Source organism: Lathyrus oleraceus, chromosome 6, assembly GCF_024323335.1.
Source record: "Lathyrus oleraceus cultivar Zhongwan6 chromosome 6, CAAS_Psat_ZW6_1.0, whole genome shotgun sequence".
In the NCBI taxonomy this organism is placed as follows: domain Eukaryota; kingdom Viridiplantae; phylum Streptophyta; class Magnoliopsida; order Fabales; family Fabaceae; genus Lathyrus; species Lathyrus oleraceus.
This window is the reverse complement of record NC_066584.1, coordinates 321,562,425-321,582,029: the sequence shown is the minus strand read 5'-3', so window position 1 is coordinate 321,582,029 and position 19,605 is coordinate 321,562,425. Positions and strand designations below refer to the sequence as shown.

Below are 19,605 nucleotides of genomic sequence, written 5' to 3'. Positions count from 1 at the left end.
CCTTTTTCACTCTTGTTGTTCTCATTTTAGCCACACTTTTCCCTTTCCTAGTTCTCAGTTTCTCGGCTACACTAGGTTTTACAAGATGAACCAAAGGGTCATCCTCTTCTTCAGAGTTTTCTCCCTCTAGGTCAATAACCTTCTCCTGAGACACATTTGGTTTCTTGCTAGGTAGGGTTTTACCTAGAGAGCATAGCCCTTCAGCAACAACTTCCTTTTCTGATCTAGATGAGTCATCATCTTTATCAGCATGAGGTTCCTCCTCAGGAGAGGGGTCCCTTCTGGAAAGAGGGGTAGAAACCCCTTTGACTTCATGCCCTTCACTTAGAATCCTAGTGACTAGGTTCCTTATGGCACGATCAACATAATGCATGTCTTTTGGAAGAAAGGAGTTACCAGAGGTATTACCTTGCTTATCTCCAGCCTTGGAGGAGGGACCTGGGGTGTCGCCTGGTATCATGCAAAGTGGAGTAACGTTCATCACGTCCTCATCTACAAACTCCATGGAGGGAGTCTTTGCATGGTGAGAGGATTTTGAACCAGATGATGATGGATGTTGAGACATGTTGTAGGACTTTTGAGAAAAGTTTCTTTGCCCTAGCTGAGCTTCTCTGAGAAGTTGAATGGAAATGGAGATTGCTGTGTTTAGGTAGCGTGTGCTTAAGGAATAGATACTATTTTCAATGCTAGGGAATGATTTATCATTAATGTGGCTCTTTCTTTTAAAAGGGAAGACACTATTTTTATTTCTTTTATTTTTCCACTTTAATTGCCATAATTTCACAAGAGTCCAAATCCCTAATTTTCCTCCCTCATATTCAATTTGAATTTCACCCAAATTCCTTGCAACCCTGTATGCTAGTTCCAGTCCATGCTTTAGACCTCTGAATTTGTCTTCAACGAATTTTCTAATGAAGTGATAACAGCAAAAATAGTACTTTGTCCATCTGTGTTGAGTCTGATTTTTGGACCTAGTTTCAGCATTCAGGTTGTCATAATACAATGTCATGACATCGTGTGTGACATTGTATGCAATCATCAATAGTTTCATCCAACCCAGTTGAGCCCAACTGCTTCCATCTTCTATACCTTTCACATGTGTAGAAGCAGGTGTTATTCCAATCTTCTCCACATTGTTCTTGGCCTTTTTGCTTCGAGATAAACATAAAGTCCCCTGTGGCCTAGTCCTAACAGTTCCATTCTGCCTATGACTGGTCATATGTCCACCTATTTGATCTAACCTCTTAGTTGTTTGAGCCATCATAACCTTTTCTCCTCTGAGCTTCTGGTGTGACATCTTTGTCTGACATTTCCCACAGACTTGTTTTTCATCACTCTTGAGAGCATCTATACTCATCCAATACTTTAAGGGATAATCCATTTGATAGCTCCACATGTAGCAGTTGTCTTTGGTCCTGATTCCTTTCATAATCACTTCACTATTTTTGTCAAAGATTAGACATTCAGTTTTGGTGAAGTTAACATTCAGACCTTGATCACATAGTTGACTGATGCTTATTAGATTTGCAGTCAAGACCTTAACTAGTAGAACCTTGTCAAGTTTAGGAACTCCAAGACAATCAAGCTTACCTGTTCCCTTGATTTCACCTTTTGCTCCATCTCCAAAGGTTACATGGCTTATGGTATGATGATGCAGATCAGTTAGCAGGTCTTGGTTTCCAGTCATGTGTATGGAACATCCACTATCAAAGTACCATTCTTCTCTGGCTGAGATTCTGAGGGGAATGTGAGCTATCAGACTAGTAACTTTAGTCTTAGGAATCCATTGTTTCTTAATTATAGGCCTGTGCTGTTTGGGTCTGGATTGATAGTGATTCTGATGATGAGTATGCCTAGGATAACCATACAGTTTATAGCAGAACGGCTTCAGATGACCAAATTTCCCACAGTGATGGCATCTCCATCTTTGGTGTTTCCCTTTCTGCTGTTTTCTCCTCTGATGTTGGAACATATGATGTGACATCACAGGTTTACTTTTATTATGGATGCACTTAGGTTTGGCTTGAGATTTGGCACCAGTGTAACTGCTCTCAGGCTTTGAGTCATTATACCCAATACCAGATTTGTCTCCTGTTACTTGTCCAGTTTGGAGAATCTTGTCTAAGGAGTCAGATCCATTGCTTAACATCCTTACATACTTGGTCATCTCTTCTAGTTTAGAATTTAGAAACATGACTTCAGTTCTAAACTTAGAGATGGTTTTCACATGGTTTGCCTTCTCTCTTTCCAGCTGTGCTATCTTCTGACTTTCAGCTTGTGGATTTTCAACAAGCTTGGCATTCATAACTATTGCTTCTGTTTGTAAATTGGAGATGGTTTCCAAGTATTCTACCTTCTCATTCTCAAGTTGAGTTATTTCTTTCTTCTGGTTTTCAACCTGTTTGCTCAGCTCTACACTTTTGTGACACAACTTTCTGTAGGTAGAGGCCAATTCCTCAAAGGTTACTTCACCATCACTTGAGTCTTCATCAGATCCTCATCTTCCTGTCAAAGCAGTCACAAGATTTGCAGCCTCCTCTGTTTCACTCTCATCAGACCAAGTGGCAGCAAGACTCATCTTCTGTTTCTTGAGGTAGGTTCCACATTCAGTCCTGATGTGTCCATGCCCATCACATTCATAGCACTGTACCTCTTTGAGCTTCTCATCTGATCTTGCTCTTCTTCCAGCATTGTTGGATTTACTGATGTCAGATGAGATGTTCTTGACATTTGTCTTAGATCTTACATCCATTTTTTTCAACAGTATATTGAACTGTCTTCCCAGCATTGCTACTTCATTGACCAAATCTTCATCAACCTCCTGACTCTTTTCCTCTTCTGTGTTTGACATAAAGGCCATGCTCTTTATTTTCTTTTCAAAACCATCATTCAATCTCATCTCAAAGGTTTGGAGGGAACCAATTAACCCATCTACCCTCATGTTGGAAATGTCTTGAGACTCTTCTATGGCAGTCACCTTCATTGCAAATCTCTTAGGGAGTGACCTGAGTATTTTCCTTACCAGTTTTTCATCTGTCATCTTCTCTCCCAAGGCTCCTTAGGCATTAGCAATTTCAAGGATACTCATGTGAAATTCATGAATGTTTTCATCTTCTTTCATCCTTAAGTTTTCAAACTTGGAGGTGAGCAGCTGAAGCCTAGATATCTTAACCCTAGAGGTGCCTTCATGAGTGGTCTTGAGAATGTCCCAAGCATCTTTGGCCACTTCACAGTTGTTTACCAACCTGAAAATATTTTTGTCTACTCTGTTAAATAAGGCATTCAAAGCTTTAGAATTTCCAAGGGCTAGATCATCCTCCTCCTTGGACCATTGCTCTTCAGGCTTCTTCTCAGTGGTGGCTTCTCCTTCTTTAGTAATGACAGGATGCACCCAACCTGTTAACATAACTTTCTAAGCCTTGTTATCAAGAGATTTTAAAAAAGCTACAATTCGAGGTTTCCAATAGTCATAGTTAGAACCATCCAAAATTGGGGGCCTATGAACAGATCCTCCATCTCTCTCCATTGTACCAGAAAGTATTGTCCCTAGATCTCACCCAGAACCAGAGCAAGATGCCTGCTCTGATACCAATTGAAATTCTGGTATCAGATATAAGATGTCGAAGGTAATGTCACGACACTAATATCTGTTAACACACATAGGATAAAGATACAGAATGGTAAAGCAAATGACACAAGCAATTGTTAACCCAGTTTGGTGCAACTCACCTACGTCTGGGGGCTACCAAGCCAGGAAGGAAATTCACTAAAATAGAATTAGTTCAAAGACTCTCCGTACACTTCAACAAGTTACAGTCTTTCTCACCTAATCTCTACCCGTGCAATTTCTACCTAAGCACTCTTAGATATGAGAACCCACTCACTTCCCTACAATCACACCTGTGATCTTAAACAACAATCCCTTGAGAAAAGAAAATGCTTTTTAATTACACACTCTTGATTTTACTTTACAGTTTCAATCAAGAAGACACACTCTTGATCTTGCTTCACAACTTTGATCAAGAAGACACACACTCTTGCTTAACAACTTTAGAGTGACAAATTACAACCACAAATCAGTCCAATTCAATCATCAATGGATGACTTGAACGGCTTACAAGTCTCACGACTAAACAAATACAAACCCTAGCTCTCTCTCTATATTTCGCTCAATATTGGTTGTGTGTTCAAACAGGTTTTCTAAGTCCCTTTTTATAGAAGCATCCAACTGGGTTTGGACATCTTGAAAACCCTAAATCTATTTTCCAATCAAATCTTTTTATAACAGCTGGTTAGATCTCCTTGGAAAATAAGTAAATCTGGTTGTAATCCATGATTGAATGCGCCAGCTAATCAGATCTTTAATCATACAAAGATTGCCATTAATTGTGCAATCACAAAACACCAGACATTCATACTGAATGTTCTGTGTACAGGATGTCGTGACATCGGGTCTGACATCCTGGAAAAATCCTGCATAATCCAATAATTCCTTTTATAACTTCCAGCAGGTACAACCATATCAAATGCCATGACCTTGTGTATGTCATTTGAAACAATCCTGCATGAACATGTCTTTCATTTAAGCTCCAGCAGGTACATCCAATATCATAAGATATGGCATCGTATGTGGTATTCTGAAGCAATCCTGCATGAACATGTTCTTGAACTTCAGCAGGTACATAAGATATCTCATGTTAAGACATCACACATAACATCTTGTGAACATTCTTTGTTTTACCAAAATTGTTGCCAACACTTAGAATCAACATCATAGGTCTATGACATGGATGAATAAAGAAGGGGGATGAGATGAAGAGGGATGGGGAACAGATTCAACACAAATTGGTCAAAGGAGGACTTTTACCAAATTAAGATCATTCATTCATTTTGGGAGATGGAATGTACATTCCATCAATCCCCTAAATCCAATGATCTTAACCTAACAAAGTCAAATCAACCTTGACCAAGACCCAACAACACAAGTCAAACTCACAAAGTCAATTAAAATGGCTCTACACAATTAATTTGGCATTTAAACAATTAAAAATAATAAAAATATGCATTAAATTAAATAATGGTTGGTCAATTTCCTAAAACCTCATCAAAACACCAAAGAAATGGCCATGAGATTTATCATAGGTCAAACAAGGTCAAAGGACCTTGGAGAAAAAATTTCATAATTTTTGGAAACTTAAAAGTATTTTTAAATAATTAAAAATATTCACAAAATCAATTAAATCATGAAAAATATTAATAATGATCCAAAAAAATAATTTTAATTCAGAAAATGAAAGAGGGTTTTATTTAATTTTTTTTGGTGAAACTCTCATATTTTTTGGATCAATATTAAAATTAATATGAATTAATGAAAATAAAGGAAATAAAATGAAATTCAAATATTTAGGAAAAACATGGACCACTTGATCTCCCTCATTAATTGAGGTGGCTGATCAAGTGGATCCAAATGCGCGTTCCACCATGTACACGAGTCAACGCGCCACACAAATGGTATTTAAAACTAACGCCCGTGATTAAAATATAATGGAATGATCATTCTCTGGATAGTCCAGCTCATCACCGGCGCAAAACACCGGTGATCTTCTCAGGCGACCTTGGCTGGACTGGTCCACTCATCACCATCACAAAAATGAAAAAGAAGGACATGATTTTAAAGTAAAAATGACACTGATCACGAATCTGACCTCAGTTCATCCTAACTCCAAGTATATTGGGAGATACATGGAGTTGAAATTTGAGGTACATGAACTGAGTTGCTTCGAGTTGACCTCAAAGCAACTCAATCTTCTTGCCTACATTGGTAGGACTTCAGACAACCAAGGATCCAAGAGAATTGAGAGAAAATCGAGGAGAAGAAGAAATCTGGAAAATACCTTCAATGCTTTGCAGAACTCGATTGCTCTTGCTTTGATTCTTGCTTGATCTCACTCATGAAGCTTGCAGAAGTGGTTTAGAATTGAACAAAAGCTTTGGATCCCTGGAGTTTTGAATCTCAAAACAGTGAGATTCAAACTCAATTTTCAAAGAAAATTCTTAGGTTTCTCCTTTCAAATGTGAGGGTTTGAGGTATTGGAGCAAAGCTGGCGGGCAAGATTCCTTAATTCTGGTGCTAGAGGCCTCTATTTATAGCTGCAGCTTGTGATATTTGCACCTTCAAATTCAATTTCCAAATTTGGCAATGGATGATGCATGCTTGCATGGGCGTGTACAGGCCCATGAAGTCACTCAATTAGGTCCATAATCAAGTGTCAATGAGTCTGAAAGTGAATTAGAATGCAAGGCAAATGTGTACAGCTGTTTGAAGTTTGATCTTTGCCAAATGATGGTGCCCTATTCAAGCCATGCGCAGACCACTCAAACCTTGTCCAAAATGGATGAAATTGGACTCTTTGGAAAGGTTAGATCAAGAGGAACAACTCTTATGTTAAACACTTTTCAATTTGAAGCTTGTATCATGATGAATTTTGAAGTGGAAGTTTGGAAATTTTAACATATCAAAAAAATTTCTAAGTGTCAAGCCATATGTTCACTTATTCCACCTTGGCTAACTTTTTATGTGAGCTTCAAATGAGAAAAGTGTCTTCATAAAAGTTGTAGATCTTTCAACATCCTTAAAAATGGTTAACAATTTGACCTCATTTGGATTTGAGATGAATGATTTATGCATTTTTGAAGTTGAGGAAAATCACTTGTTCAATGGTATTGATCCAAAATGACCTATAATGTATCCTCATATCACATGCTCATAAAAGTTGAATTAGCTCTTCCTCCAAAGATAAAAGTTGAAGTATACATATTGAATTTAATTGTTCAACTTGGAAATATTTCATCTCATAAAAATTGAGCAAGTTATGGCCTTGGGAAGTTAACCTCCAAATTAGGGTTTAGACAAAATGACCTATAACCTTTCACCATAAAAAATGACTTTACAAGCAAAGCTAGCTCTAGACCTAAACATGAAAGTTGTTTGGAATTCCATTTAGAGTAACGTTTCTCTTGGAATCATTTTCATATTATAAAAATTGTAGGAGATAGGGTCTAGGGGACCCCGGTTTTGATCAGATAAATTCCTTTGGTTAACCACCATCAACCAACTTGCTAACTTGCAAATCTATTGACTTTTTGGACTCATGGGAGATCATATATGCATAAGATGATGAGATTTGGAGTAGTCCTTGAAATATTTGATCAATTGTTAAAGAAGCTTGTTGAAGAAGTTACTCAAGATACCCAGATGAACTAGGGTTTCCAAGGCAAACCAATTCCAAACTCTTGAAGGATTCTTGACCATAATAATATGTAAAGATCATAGGGATTCATATATGATGCCTAGAGCCATTTTAGATAATTTCATGGTTGAGCTCTTAGCAACGAGGGTCTTAAACCCTATATATGAACTTGATGAATCAAAGGTGATCATGTGCCCTACTTACAAAAGAGTTAGACAAATGCAAAGACATATTTTTGGTATTTTGGTTAGTAAATGATAAAATAACAAGTATGATACAATCACATAGTGATCTAATGAATAAGGGGTAAGGAGGATGCCAAGGTATGATCCCAATGTTAATGCATATGATGAGGTAGCATGAGGGATCTTAAGGTCAAAATTGGGGTCTTACATTGTGAACCAGAGAGGCCCAAACCAGCAGAAGTGGAAGGTAGTCGACATGGGAGTAGGATCTTCCTACAATGATAACTCTCATGTGTCGAAAAGGTATTCTTACAACCTCAAAATTATAAAGGAAAGAATTCTATGACAAGAACACAATGGCACCGCCACCAAAGGAACAAGAAAGCAACATATGAGGCCTCATAATCCAACACCAATAATAAAGAGTATGCAGAAAAAGCCAGAGAAGTGGAAAAAAATCCAGTTAAGCAGAGATTGTTCCTAGTTATGGCACCATTGGGAAAAAGTTGCACCGATCCCATAACACAACCCGACGACAAAATGGTCATAGGCAATTTCGACATGGGATCGAAAAATGATTTTTAGGTTACTTGCAATATTGTGTCATTCTTACCTTGGGATTATGATTGAGTTTCAGAAGTCTCAGAAGTAGAGGATGATGTTGTGGTAGAATAGGCGACAAATTAGAATCTGTTATGTTACTATGTGATGAATAATGGTGTTGTAGAGGAACAACAACCATCTTTGAGAAAAATTGGAGATAACAAAGTGTTTGTCGACGGGGGAGCAACGGTAAATTTGATTCCCCATTATTTATTAAAAAAGATAGGGAAATACGACACAGACATTCACCCACACAATATGGTATTATCGAACTACCAATGAAAGGCAAGTCATATTTTGGGTGTAATTCAAGTAGATATTTCAGTTGGCACGTTGACAAGGCCATATATTTTCATGGTAATATCGTCCAAAGCAAACAACAATTTGTTGTTAAGACGAGAGTAGATTCATGGAATTGGTGTTATCCCTTCCACCATCCACCAAAGAATCTCAATATGGCTCCCTAATGGTATAGTCGAAAATATTAAGGCAAATCAGAGCTACTTTACGATTGATGTCAACCATGTCGACATAAAGAACTTCAACATGAATTTGGCAAAGATTTCCCCATCCTATCCAGCATAAACATCATACACTCCACACAAGGATGCACTTTACTTTCTCAACTTACATCACACCCATGGTTTCATCCGGGATCAAGAAATGATGGAAGATCAGGGTGTGGAAGAAGCAGACGTCACATCAACTGTGTGGATGATGAATGTCAATACGGATGTCTGAGTCGGGTGCATTTGCTCGAATTTTAGCCTATATGACCGAAAGCAGGTTAAGAACGGCCTTAGAGGATGACACTTTACAAAAGGTGGCCGTTGAAGCCACCATTGTTGAAAATCTTGAAGTAAATGGAAATGGCCATTTTGGCCAAACAATATCTTTAGAAAGTTGTAGGCTCAATTGTATCTATGACAGCGACCCTCTAGGATTTGAAAAAGACCCAACAATTTCGACCAAGAAAATCCAAGCTTAAGATCCTCCAGAGGAGGTTGATCTGGGAGATGGAACAATTAAGAGACTAACATACACATATGTTAAGGTTGATCCAGACCTGAAAAAGCAGGTAGTCAAGCTACTCAAAGAATTTAAAGATTGTTTTGCTTGGTATTACAACGAAATGTCAAAGTTAAGTTGAGATATGGTGGAACTAAGGCTGCTAATTCGACCTGGTAAAAAACCAGTGAAGCAGCTACCGAGGAGATTCTCCCCAGAGATAATGTTCAAAATCAAAGAAGAGATCAAAAGGCTTCTTAGAAGCAAATTTATTAGGACGACCAGGTATGTTAAATGGTTAGCTAACATAGTACCTGTTATTAAGAAAAATGAGACTCTTAGGGTTAATATAGATTTTAGGGATCTCAATAATGCCACGCCTGAGGACGAATATTTGATGCCCGTGGCAGAAATTTTAGTCAACTCGGTTGCAGGTTTTGATTACCTAAGTATGTTAGATGGCTACTCATGGTATAACCATATCTTCATTGCTGAAGAGGACATACCAAAAATGGTGTTTCGATGCCTAGGGGCCTTAGGGACCTACACATGGGTAGTAATGCCTTTTAGTTTAAAAAATGTCGGGGAAACCTATCTAAGGGTTGTGAACTCGATGTTCCATGATTTCATTGATACATTCGTGCAAGTTTACATTGACGACATAGTCATAAAATCCTCGTCGAAAAATGGTCATTTAGACCATCTTCGACAATTATTTGAAAGGATGAGGAAATATGGATTAAAAATGAATCCATTGAAATGTGTTTTCTGTGTCCGTGCATGCGACTTCTTAGGTTTTGTTGTGCATAAGAAAGGCTTCAAGATCAACTAAAACAAAACCAAAGCGATCTTGGACACCAAGCATCCCTCAACAAAGAAGAAACTCCAATATTTGTTGGGAAAAATAAATATCTTAAGGAGATTTATATCCAATTTAAGTGGCAAGACACAAACATTCTCGTCATTGCTTCAAATGAAGAAAGAGGGAAGTTTTAGATGGGAGATGGAACACCAAAAAGCGCTCGACAAAATCAAAACATATATGACAAAGCCTCATATTTTTTACCCCTATTAGAAATAAGTTCATGAAGTTGTACATATCAGCACTGGATTCAACTATAGGTAGCATGTTAGCGCAAGAAGATGAAAATAACATTGAAATAGCCATCTATTACCTTACTCAAATCCTAAATGATGCTGAAACTAGATATAATGCAATAGAAAAGCTATATCTTTGTTTGTACTTTTCATGTACTAAGTTGAAGCATTATATAAAGTCGGTTGATGTCTATGTTTATTCTCATTTCGACGTAATTAAGCATATGTTATCAAAGCCTATCTTGCATAGTCAAATCGGGAAATTAGCGTTGTCCCTCACCGAGTATTCACTAACTTATTCACCTTTGAAGGCCATGAAAGGCCATATCATCACATACTTTATTGTCGACCACTCGTTGGTCGAAGCAACACAAAGATATATAGGCGAAAAGCCTTGGAAATTATATTTTGACGACTCCAGACACAAGGATGGAACTGGAATTGAAATCCTAATAATTTCACCAAAGGAGATACCAACTAAGTTCAAATTTAGAATCGATGGCCATTGTTCAAATAACGAGGTCGAATATGAGGCTTTGATAACATGCCTTAAGATTTTATTGGACTTGAGGGAAAAACAAGTCGAGATAAAGAGTGATTTAGAATTAGTAGTGAAGAAGCTAAGAAAAGAATATAAGTGCATCAAATAAAACTTGATGATGTACTTCGTCACATCAAACTCTCTTTTGAAACATTTACACTTTGTTGATATTAATCATGTATCTCGACTAGAGATCCAAGAGGTGAATGATTTAGCATAAATCACCTCAGGTTACAAAGTCCCCAAAGAGAAACTTGTAGATTTTATCTAAGCCATGGATAAACTGGTTTCGTCTGGGTATTCCCCAGGGACATTGTCAATGTCAAAACTTGTGGGGAAAGATGAGTTTGGAGACACACCAAACTTAAGAAATCCTGAAATTTTAGAAAATTTTGAGACGTGCAAAGTTTTTGCCATTGACCAAATGTCAGACATCAATTGACGAAAAGCAATGATCGAATATCTGGAAAAACCCACAAGGACAATAAATCTAAAGATAAAATATATGCGATGATGAGAAACAAATTGTTTAAGAAAACTCTTGAGGGAGTTTTGCTTAAATGCCTTGGTGAAAGTGAATCACATTTAGCAATTTTTGAAGTTCATACAAGATCATGTGGTTCTCATCAAGCAGGCCAAACAATAAAATGGCTCTTGTTTTGACTTGGAACTTACTATCCAACCATGTTGAAAGACTACATAGAATTTCTGAAAGTTTGTCAAAAATGTCAAAGGCACACATGTATCCAACATGTACCCACGAGTGTGTTTCACTTAATAATCAAGCCATGGTCATTTAGAGGATAGGCTGTGGACTTAATTGGTGAAATTAAACCATCATCGTCAAAGGGGCACAAATATATATTAGTCAGGATAAACAACTTTACCAAATGGATAGAGGTTATCCATTCACCTAAGGTTGACTAAAATGAAGTGATCAGTTTCATCCAAAACCACATCATATATATATATATATTTGGTATTCCCGAGACTATCACCATAGATTAAGGCTCAATATTTACAGGTCGAAATATGATGGAATAGAGCTTTGATCTCATAAGAAAACATGAAGTCTTCGTTGAGTGTTTGAAACAAGTCTCTGCCTAGAAGTTTAAGCTTCAACTGGCGAAACACCTCGTCAATAGGTTCGACAAAAGACTCTCCACCAAAAATAGTTGAAGAACTAGAACATTTCTCAGTCGAACTGCTTCGGATACTCATCATTATTTTCAGGCATCCTGAAGGATTTTTCCTTTTCATTTCTGCTAGTTCTTCTTGACTGAGAGAATGAATTTGAATAATCTTAACGACATGTGGCATAGTCTTGAGAGTTTCGCCACCAATCGCCAGTTCATTATTTTGACCTTTATCTTCATAAGATTGAGTGATCTTTGGGTCCATGTGGAGAGTGTCCCCATGATCTGGACTTCTAGGGGAAGGAACACCATGTTGTTCTTCAAGTTCAAAATTTTCATCCTCGAGATCTAAGTCCATCTGACTCTTCGCTTTCAGATTCTGAGGATGATTCCCTAGAAGATGAGTTTTCAATTACTTGACGAAGCTCTTGGTGTATAGTGTTTATATTTGGTTGAAGCTACAATGGTATGTTCATAATTAATCGGAGGTCACAATTCCTACAAAGAACTTTTATCTAATAACGTAGTATTGTTTTGAGGGGAGTTGATATATGGATCACATGTTTCTTTTTTGAGTTGTATTTTCTCCCCCTTTGATATAGCATTCAACATACATTATAATTTCTTACATGTTGGTAGTTGGCCGGTAGATGGATTTTGTGCCAAGGATTCATTGAAGTGTCAAACCTTCCATATATTTTAGAATTCTCCTACAAACATATTTTACTCGGGTTTTCAACTTGTATCCCAACCTCATTAAAATGAGCTAGGTACTCTTTCAAGGTTTATGAGGAGACATACATTAAAAATGCTTGTTACAATAACTCGTTGGTATTTGCTTGTAAGTCACAATAACTCGTTGGTATTTGCTTGTAAGAGTATCTGATAACTAAAAAACGAAGTAGGTTCATGTGCCATCAATTTGTAGTGTTCTTCAAGATTTTAGAGAAGAGTTTTCACTTAGAGATTATGAAACTCTAGTGACGGTCAATTGGATGTTGGTAGTCGTTAACTCTTAGTGATCTTGTCTCCATGGGTGGTGGTTGAATATTTCTAGGACAAGAGCACCCCAAATTTCTAGTCAGAGAGATTGAAGGTCTTTTTATATGTCCTTCAAATTGTCTGTATTAACCTTGTCATGTTGTATGGCTTGAGCCTCCGTCTGAAAATGCTCATTTTGGCGTCACAACTCCTTTATTTCAGCTTGAATTGCAACGCATTCCATTTTCTTCTAATGGAGGTTGGACTCACCCCCACCTTTCTTAATTGTACAAGGTGTGGCTGAGAAATGACTTTATCACGACTCCACAATAAACAATATATGTTCTCACTAAGACCTTATTAGAAGGGTCCGTGAGCAAGGCACATAGTGTTTAGGTTATAATAAGTTCTTCCTCAATCCTCTCCCTCGATGTTTCTTTGAATGCTTATAGCCCATTTGTTTTAACATCATGGTGAATCATCTTTCTCAGATAACTGGCTAATAGCCCTCTGTTCTACCATCATATGCGTATAATAGTGTATGGGTCAAGTTAACAACAAAATTAGGGCCAAAACTATGACGTTCCAATAGCTATATAGTATTAGGGCTTTGGAAACAATTTTTTAAAGAGTCTTTTAGGTTATTAGTATGAAAATAATCCTAACAAAGAGTACTACTATGTGATCGTACGTGTCCAAACGATTTCACCATTTAATTCTTTTTTAATTAAACAAACCTTGAACAACATAAGAATCTTTTTTTCCTCTCAAAGTACTCATTGTTACCCTAAATATTATTGACTTTAACTTTTTTATATAAAAAAAATTCAAAATGAGTAATGTCCAAATGACAAAAGTCATGGTAAAGATAATCTGATATTCAAAATTATGGTTTCAAATGCCATAGTTTCGAAAAGAACCCTCAAATCCATTCATAGTTCGCTATCAAAGAAACATGTGCAGTGCAAGTGCAATTGTTTTTTCAAAGGCAGTTTTTGTTGTACTTTGAGTACTCTCAACAATCAAGTTGGATGCTTTATCATGGCGTGCATTCACTAATGTCACAACTCAACAAAATCATCTATCAACTTCTGACTCCACAGGGAAATTTGAACAATCTCATCATTCATCTAACCGAGCGCTATATATCTTGTACTATCTGTACCTTTACAAGTGAGTAATTCTGCATATACAAACGCGGCGTGATTATAAGACTAGACAGAACAGATGGAACATCGATAACCTCAAATATAGAGATCCCTGATTATATTTATAGATATGAAGTGAAATTATGCCTAAACTTCTGCTATGACAAACTTGGGGGAATTCAAAATGTTAGTATCTTACTATCTTCCTGGATGATTGATCTCGCCTGGATATCATGAGTGTAAACGGTATCCCAAGAAGACACAGATAAGTGCCACCATACAGACGTATAGAAGTGGGAACCCGACTTGAACTTTTCTTGGACCTTTAATAATAAGATCTGCCTGCAAATATAAAACGAGCCAGCCTTGAGTTTCTGAAATGAGAACTAAATTTTACTGGATCAATTAGGGGACACCCCTAAAGAGGACATTATAAAATTGCACGTGTTCAAGCATGTAATGGGGAAGATTTCTTAAGTAGCAAGCAATATTTGCATCAATCCAGACAAGCACACTAAGGAATTGGCAATGTAAATATCAATATTGGTCAACTTTGCCAGTTTACACAAATGTCAGGGTGGTTAACTCCCAAATCCCCTTCCTCTCTTTTTCCTGCTGCAGTTTAATTGTGATAGTGCACAAACCCCATGACAACTAGTGATTGTTTTATAACAAAACAAATAAATAAAAAATAAATCCTAAAAAGACCAGATGCCTGACAGTAAAAATGTATTACTTGCTTATCTCTCTGTTCCCCTCACGCACGGAGAATTTCAATGAAAAGTGAGGTGAAGAAGCTCATTTCAACTTATGCATGAAACTAGTATTCATACCCATTGTCAGATTATTTCAACTTTTCTTTTCCTTTAAGTGCTTACTAAAAATTCATCCAAACTGGTAATATAGCAAGAAACCATAAGTAAATCCCACAAAAACATTACTATTTACTTGATAACTAAGACAGTGGTTCTCAAGCTTACTATTTTTTCTTGCAAGATCTTTGTCTCTTGATTGCTTAACAGCCTCTCCTCTGTTAACTTTGATATTGTTGCTCCAGACTGCAAAGGAAGCGAAAACTCGATCAGCACTTCAATAAAATCAGTAGAGAATAGAATGAAAGTCGAAAACCACTATAATAAACATCAACCCCATTTTAACAAGGTCAGGAAACCAATATGTTCCATTGCTTCATCACCAATGTTAAATACAAAGTATTGATGAACATTTTCATAGGATTGAGCCTTTAGGGATGTTAGGTTAGGATCTTTCAGATACTCATATGCCACAAAACATCACACCCCTATACGTCCAAAAGTACATTCTTTACTGGCTTCATTGTGGCCTTTTCTAATTCCAACTTATATTTTTTGAAACACCATGTATCAGATCTCAAACAATCCCGTATACTATTTAATCAAATAAAAACAAGGGAAAAGTGGTGTATATAAGGATCAATGTAATCATACAAAAGTATGTGAAGCCATATAATTTAAGAGTTTGATAACTACTAATTTGAAGTACAATTAGGTTTAACACATCTAATCATATTTCATCTTGCCAAATCACGATTTTACTTATTAAAACATGTTTACAATTACACTATAGCAAGATAGTGAATTATAATTGGATGTTTGCTGAAATTTAAAACCTATTTATACTATCAATGTATAGGGAGTAGTTTATTAATCTATATTAATTTAAGCAAGTGTGCCAAAAATATTACTGCAAGCGGGAAGGGGTCTAACTAACATCTCAAATTTCAAAATTGAAAACATATGACCAAAAGGAGTGCCAAGACAAAGCATTAATAGCCAAAATCTCAGATGTGGTAGCAGAGATAGTTCATATAGTAACGTGTTTCAACACGCAACTTGCTAGGAAACATGTCACATATGCAACTGCAAGCAGATAAACTAAAATCAAAGTAGAATGGTGGAATGCCTGACCTCATTTAGCTTTGACTCAAGTCTGTCTAGTTTTAACTTCATCTCTTCAATGGCTTCAAGCAGTTTCAACTCCTCTATGCCCTTTGAAACTCCTAACTCTGCTTCTTTTTCGGGCTTTAGTTCCCCAACATTCTTTACGGTCTTAATCACCATATCCGTTGACACTTCTAACTCTCTTTCTTTTTTTGGCTTCAGTTCCTCTGCATTGTTTACTGTGGTCAAATGATCTTTTGACACCCTAAACTCTGCTTCTTTTCCTGGTTTCAGTTCTTCTGCATTCTTTACTCTGATTGGACCCACATCTTTAGACTCCTTCATCTCTGCTTCTTTTCCAGGTTTCAGTTTCTCTGTATTATTTACTGTGATTGAATCCAGATCTTTGGACACTTCTACCTCTTCTTTTATTTGTGGCTTCAATTCCTCTACATCCTTTGCTGGGTTCAACTCTTCATTTCTTGAAACTTTCAACGCTGCTTCTTCTCCTGGCTCCTCTACATTCTTTATAGCATCCAACGCCATATCATATTCCACCTTCAACTCCATATCCTCTTCAAGCTCTACCTCGTGAACCTTATTATGCTCTGGTTTTTTAAGAACCTGACATATTTTACGAACATCACAAAACATATGAATAACATGCTTAATAAGTAGAAGTAGAAATAGAAGTTGGGATAGTCCAACATATGCACAAAGACTACATCAGCTAGGATGACAACACCGGAAAAACAAGGGAGTTTATAACATGTTCAAAGAATGCTTCGCAGGGGACTAAAGAAAATATGCAAGAAAAAAAATCTGCAAAGCCATAACAACCTAATTTTCAAATTAAGAAAATAACAATCCAGTAAAAATAATTGCCAAACCCTCAGAGTATGTGATTAAGACTTCCAGTTATTCTGAAGGATTTGAAATGTCTATGAGAGAAAAAGAGGTGGTGGAAAGAAAAGAACTGAGATCCAAACATCAATAAAGTTTCGTCTAACCATGGGTTCAGGGGACTGGATTTCAATTTCATCTTTACTATGTATCTGAAACTTCCCGTGATCAAACCCATTCTGGAAGTCTCCATTAACAGGACCTAGTTCTGGTGAATCAGGTGGGCTGATCAGAGCCACCTTCAGCTTATTTTCTTCTACATATCTCACTCCGTCTTTGACAAACTGCCATTATAAATAAATAAAAAGTCAGAATATTTTAAAATAAATAAATCAGTAATGAAGGCTACCTGCCGGATACAAAATTACAGCCTAAGAAGTATATCCATACCAAGCTGGCAGTAACATCTTCGCTGGTTATTTCAGCATCAACCAATGTGCTTTGAACTAAGAACTTGTCCTTGCACACCAAATCTTCCGGGGCTACCCGTTGGGCTTGCATTGTAACTGTTTGATGCAAAAGTTAAAAATAAACAAAAACAATTAGGGGGAGACAGTGGATTCATCTTTGTTTATGTTCGGTTTAGTTTTTGGAAGAGGCAAAAGCAATTCTAGAGGTATAAAATTGATTTTGGAATGATTTTGAGGTGTTTGATTCATCTAAAATAGAATTGATTCTGACTCCAGATTTGATTCTACTTGAAACTAGAATTTGTAGTTTTTGAGTTTGAACGTGATTTTTACATTAACTCACTTCTACATAAATTTATCCAAACATAAATCACTTTACCTTCAATTCACTTTTAGCTAGAATCAATTCATTCAAAATCAATTCTTTTCACCTCATAACCAAAATTGTTTGAAAACTGATACTCCTAAAAATACTACTTTTTGTTTGAAAAACTTCTGTCTACAAGGATACATTAAGCTCAGGTTACTACATTTAAAACTGAAAAAGCAATGCTAAGTAATCATAAAAAACCCTAACATGACAAATTCAAGTCCATTCCACATGTATCCCAATATTTACCGCCACGACGACTAAACCTCACTCTCAAATTCTCTCAACAGAGCTTTAATTAAGGATATGATTCAATTGCATCAGCCATCAAGGAATCAAAAACCTCTTTCTGATACAAACAAGAACAAAAAACCTAATTGAATCTTCCCATCATATTTCATAACATCCATTAGAAACTATCTAACTCACAATTATCAAATAACAAATCAAAAAGAAGAAGTTATATACCTATGAATTCACCACTAGATTTTGGCGCGAGAACTCCAACATTTGGTCGCACTGAATATTTCTTAGGCGACGTCGTTTTGACCTGAAAACACCATAACACCATACCAAAACGATTCATCCCAATCAAAACAATATACCTAACAATAAACAGCGATAAACCAAAGATAATCGATAACAAACAACAATACCTTAAAAGCAACATAGTGATAAGTGTTATTCGTCACCTGAACCGAACAAGAACTCTGTTTCTTCAATTCAACTACCATGAACAAAAATCGAATCATATCAGCAAAGGATCACACACAATCACATTACGAATTGACAAGCAGTAGAAAATTCACCTACATATGAATTTGAGTTCCCTCGGTTCAATTTCGAGAATCGGAGTTTTGTTCATGATTACACCGGAAAGAAAATCGAATCAACGCTTAAAACGACGGTGTTTCCGTGAATTCGCTCGATTCGAGGAGAAGAAGAAGGGAACGAACGAGTCAACTCAAGTGAACTCGTAGTCAGAGATTTTTTATTTCATGCAGGATCATTAAGTGGGTATTGAATGAGAATAAGCGTGTGAATCGTGATCTTCTTTGAAATGGAAAGTGGAGTATATTCAGAGAGTGAGAGTTATTATTGAATTAATGAGGAAAAATACATAGAAGGGAAAGAAAATGCGGAAGCCATTTTTTATTTATTAAAAAGTAGTGTGTGAATAGTAATAATAAATAAATATAAATTTATGGTAAAATGTATTTTTCATTTTTGAAGTGAAGAGCACGTAGCATCTCAAGGGAAAGGGACTTGTATGGATGGAGTACCTTTTAACCGACACGGAGCCGGGTTGTTTGCTTCTTTTTCGTGGCTCGGCGCGCCAGCGTTGACACAAGAGCGCGGCGTCTCAACTGAATATTTTTTTAAATAATTTATTTAATTCTTTGTGGACTTACCATCTCAATATAATTTAAATCATATTCATTTTTTTTAGAATATATATATATATATATATATATATATATATATATATATATATATATATATATATATATATATATATATATATCACCCAACTATGAAATACTTGCATAGTAGTGTTTCTTTAGAAAATAAAAAATATCAGTGAAACTGTGAGATGAGATATTGGATCGATAGAGTTGGTTTTCAGTACGACGGAGTGAATTATGATATGTAAAGTTTACCTATAATATTTAACTCAATGAGAGATAAAGAGTAATATGTGAGTGAGAGTGAAGGTCAATCATATCATTTTTTCACGTGAGGTACCTTATATATGAAAGTTGGTTAATGTGTCTCATGTTTCATGTCTTGAAATGCATGAGACTGTTAGATGATATCCAATAATGGTCGAATATCCATGGTCTATATAAGGTGTGGGACTCTGCACTGCATCATGGTTGGATTTTACATCCCTCGTTCTGGCCAAATGGTCTTGGACTGATGATTTGATTATTCTTTTATTGGACTTTTGGTTGGCCAAAAACAAGTGCATTAAATGTTAGTCTCATCATTGAGAGGTTTCACATGATCTTCCCGACATGTGGCCCTAGGTTTCTAGACTAAGGCGAGGCAC

The 19,605-nt window shown here is 36.5% G+C and overlaps 1 protein-coding gene across 1 annotated transcript; it reads right to left on the bottom strand.

Annotated features, from left to right (window-relative positions):
- Positions 1–13,659: 13,659 nt before the first annotated feature.
- LOC127098028 (vesicle-associated protein 2-2) lies at positions 13,660–18,700 on the bottom strand. Its single transcript, XM_051036529.1, has 9 exons — positions 18,366–18,700; positions 18,209–18,279; positions 18,021–18,102; positions 17,163–17,278; positions 16,880–17,056; positions 15,897–16,493; positions 14,931–15,008; positions 14,150–14,292; positions 13,660–13,985 (listed from the first exon to the last, which is right to left on the bottom strand). The coding sequence occupies exons 1-8, from the start codon at positions 18,415–18,417 to the stop codon at positions 14,182–14,184; spliced, it is 1,284 nt and encodes a 427-aa protein (XP_050892486.1). The 5' UTR covers positions 18,418–18,700; the 3' UTR covers positions 13,660–13,985; positions 14,150–14,181.
- Between the last annotated feature and the right edge of the window lie 905 nt (positions 18,701–19,605).

Excerpts from the sequence above, each read along its gene's own strand:
- LOC127098028 (XM_051036529.1), bottom strand. The coding sequence starts at position 18,417 with ATGAACAAAACTCCGATTCTCGAAATTGAACCGAGGGAACTCAAATTC. Across the intron at positions 17,279-18,020 it reads ATCTAGTGGTGAATTCATAG|TTACAATGCAAGCCCAACGG; the intron begins GTATATAACTTC and ends TGCATCAAACAG. Across the intron at positions 16,494-16,879 it reads TCCAGTCCCCTGAACCCATG|GTTCTTAAAAAACCAGAGCA; the intron begins GTTAGACGAAAC and ends AAAATATGTCAG.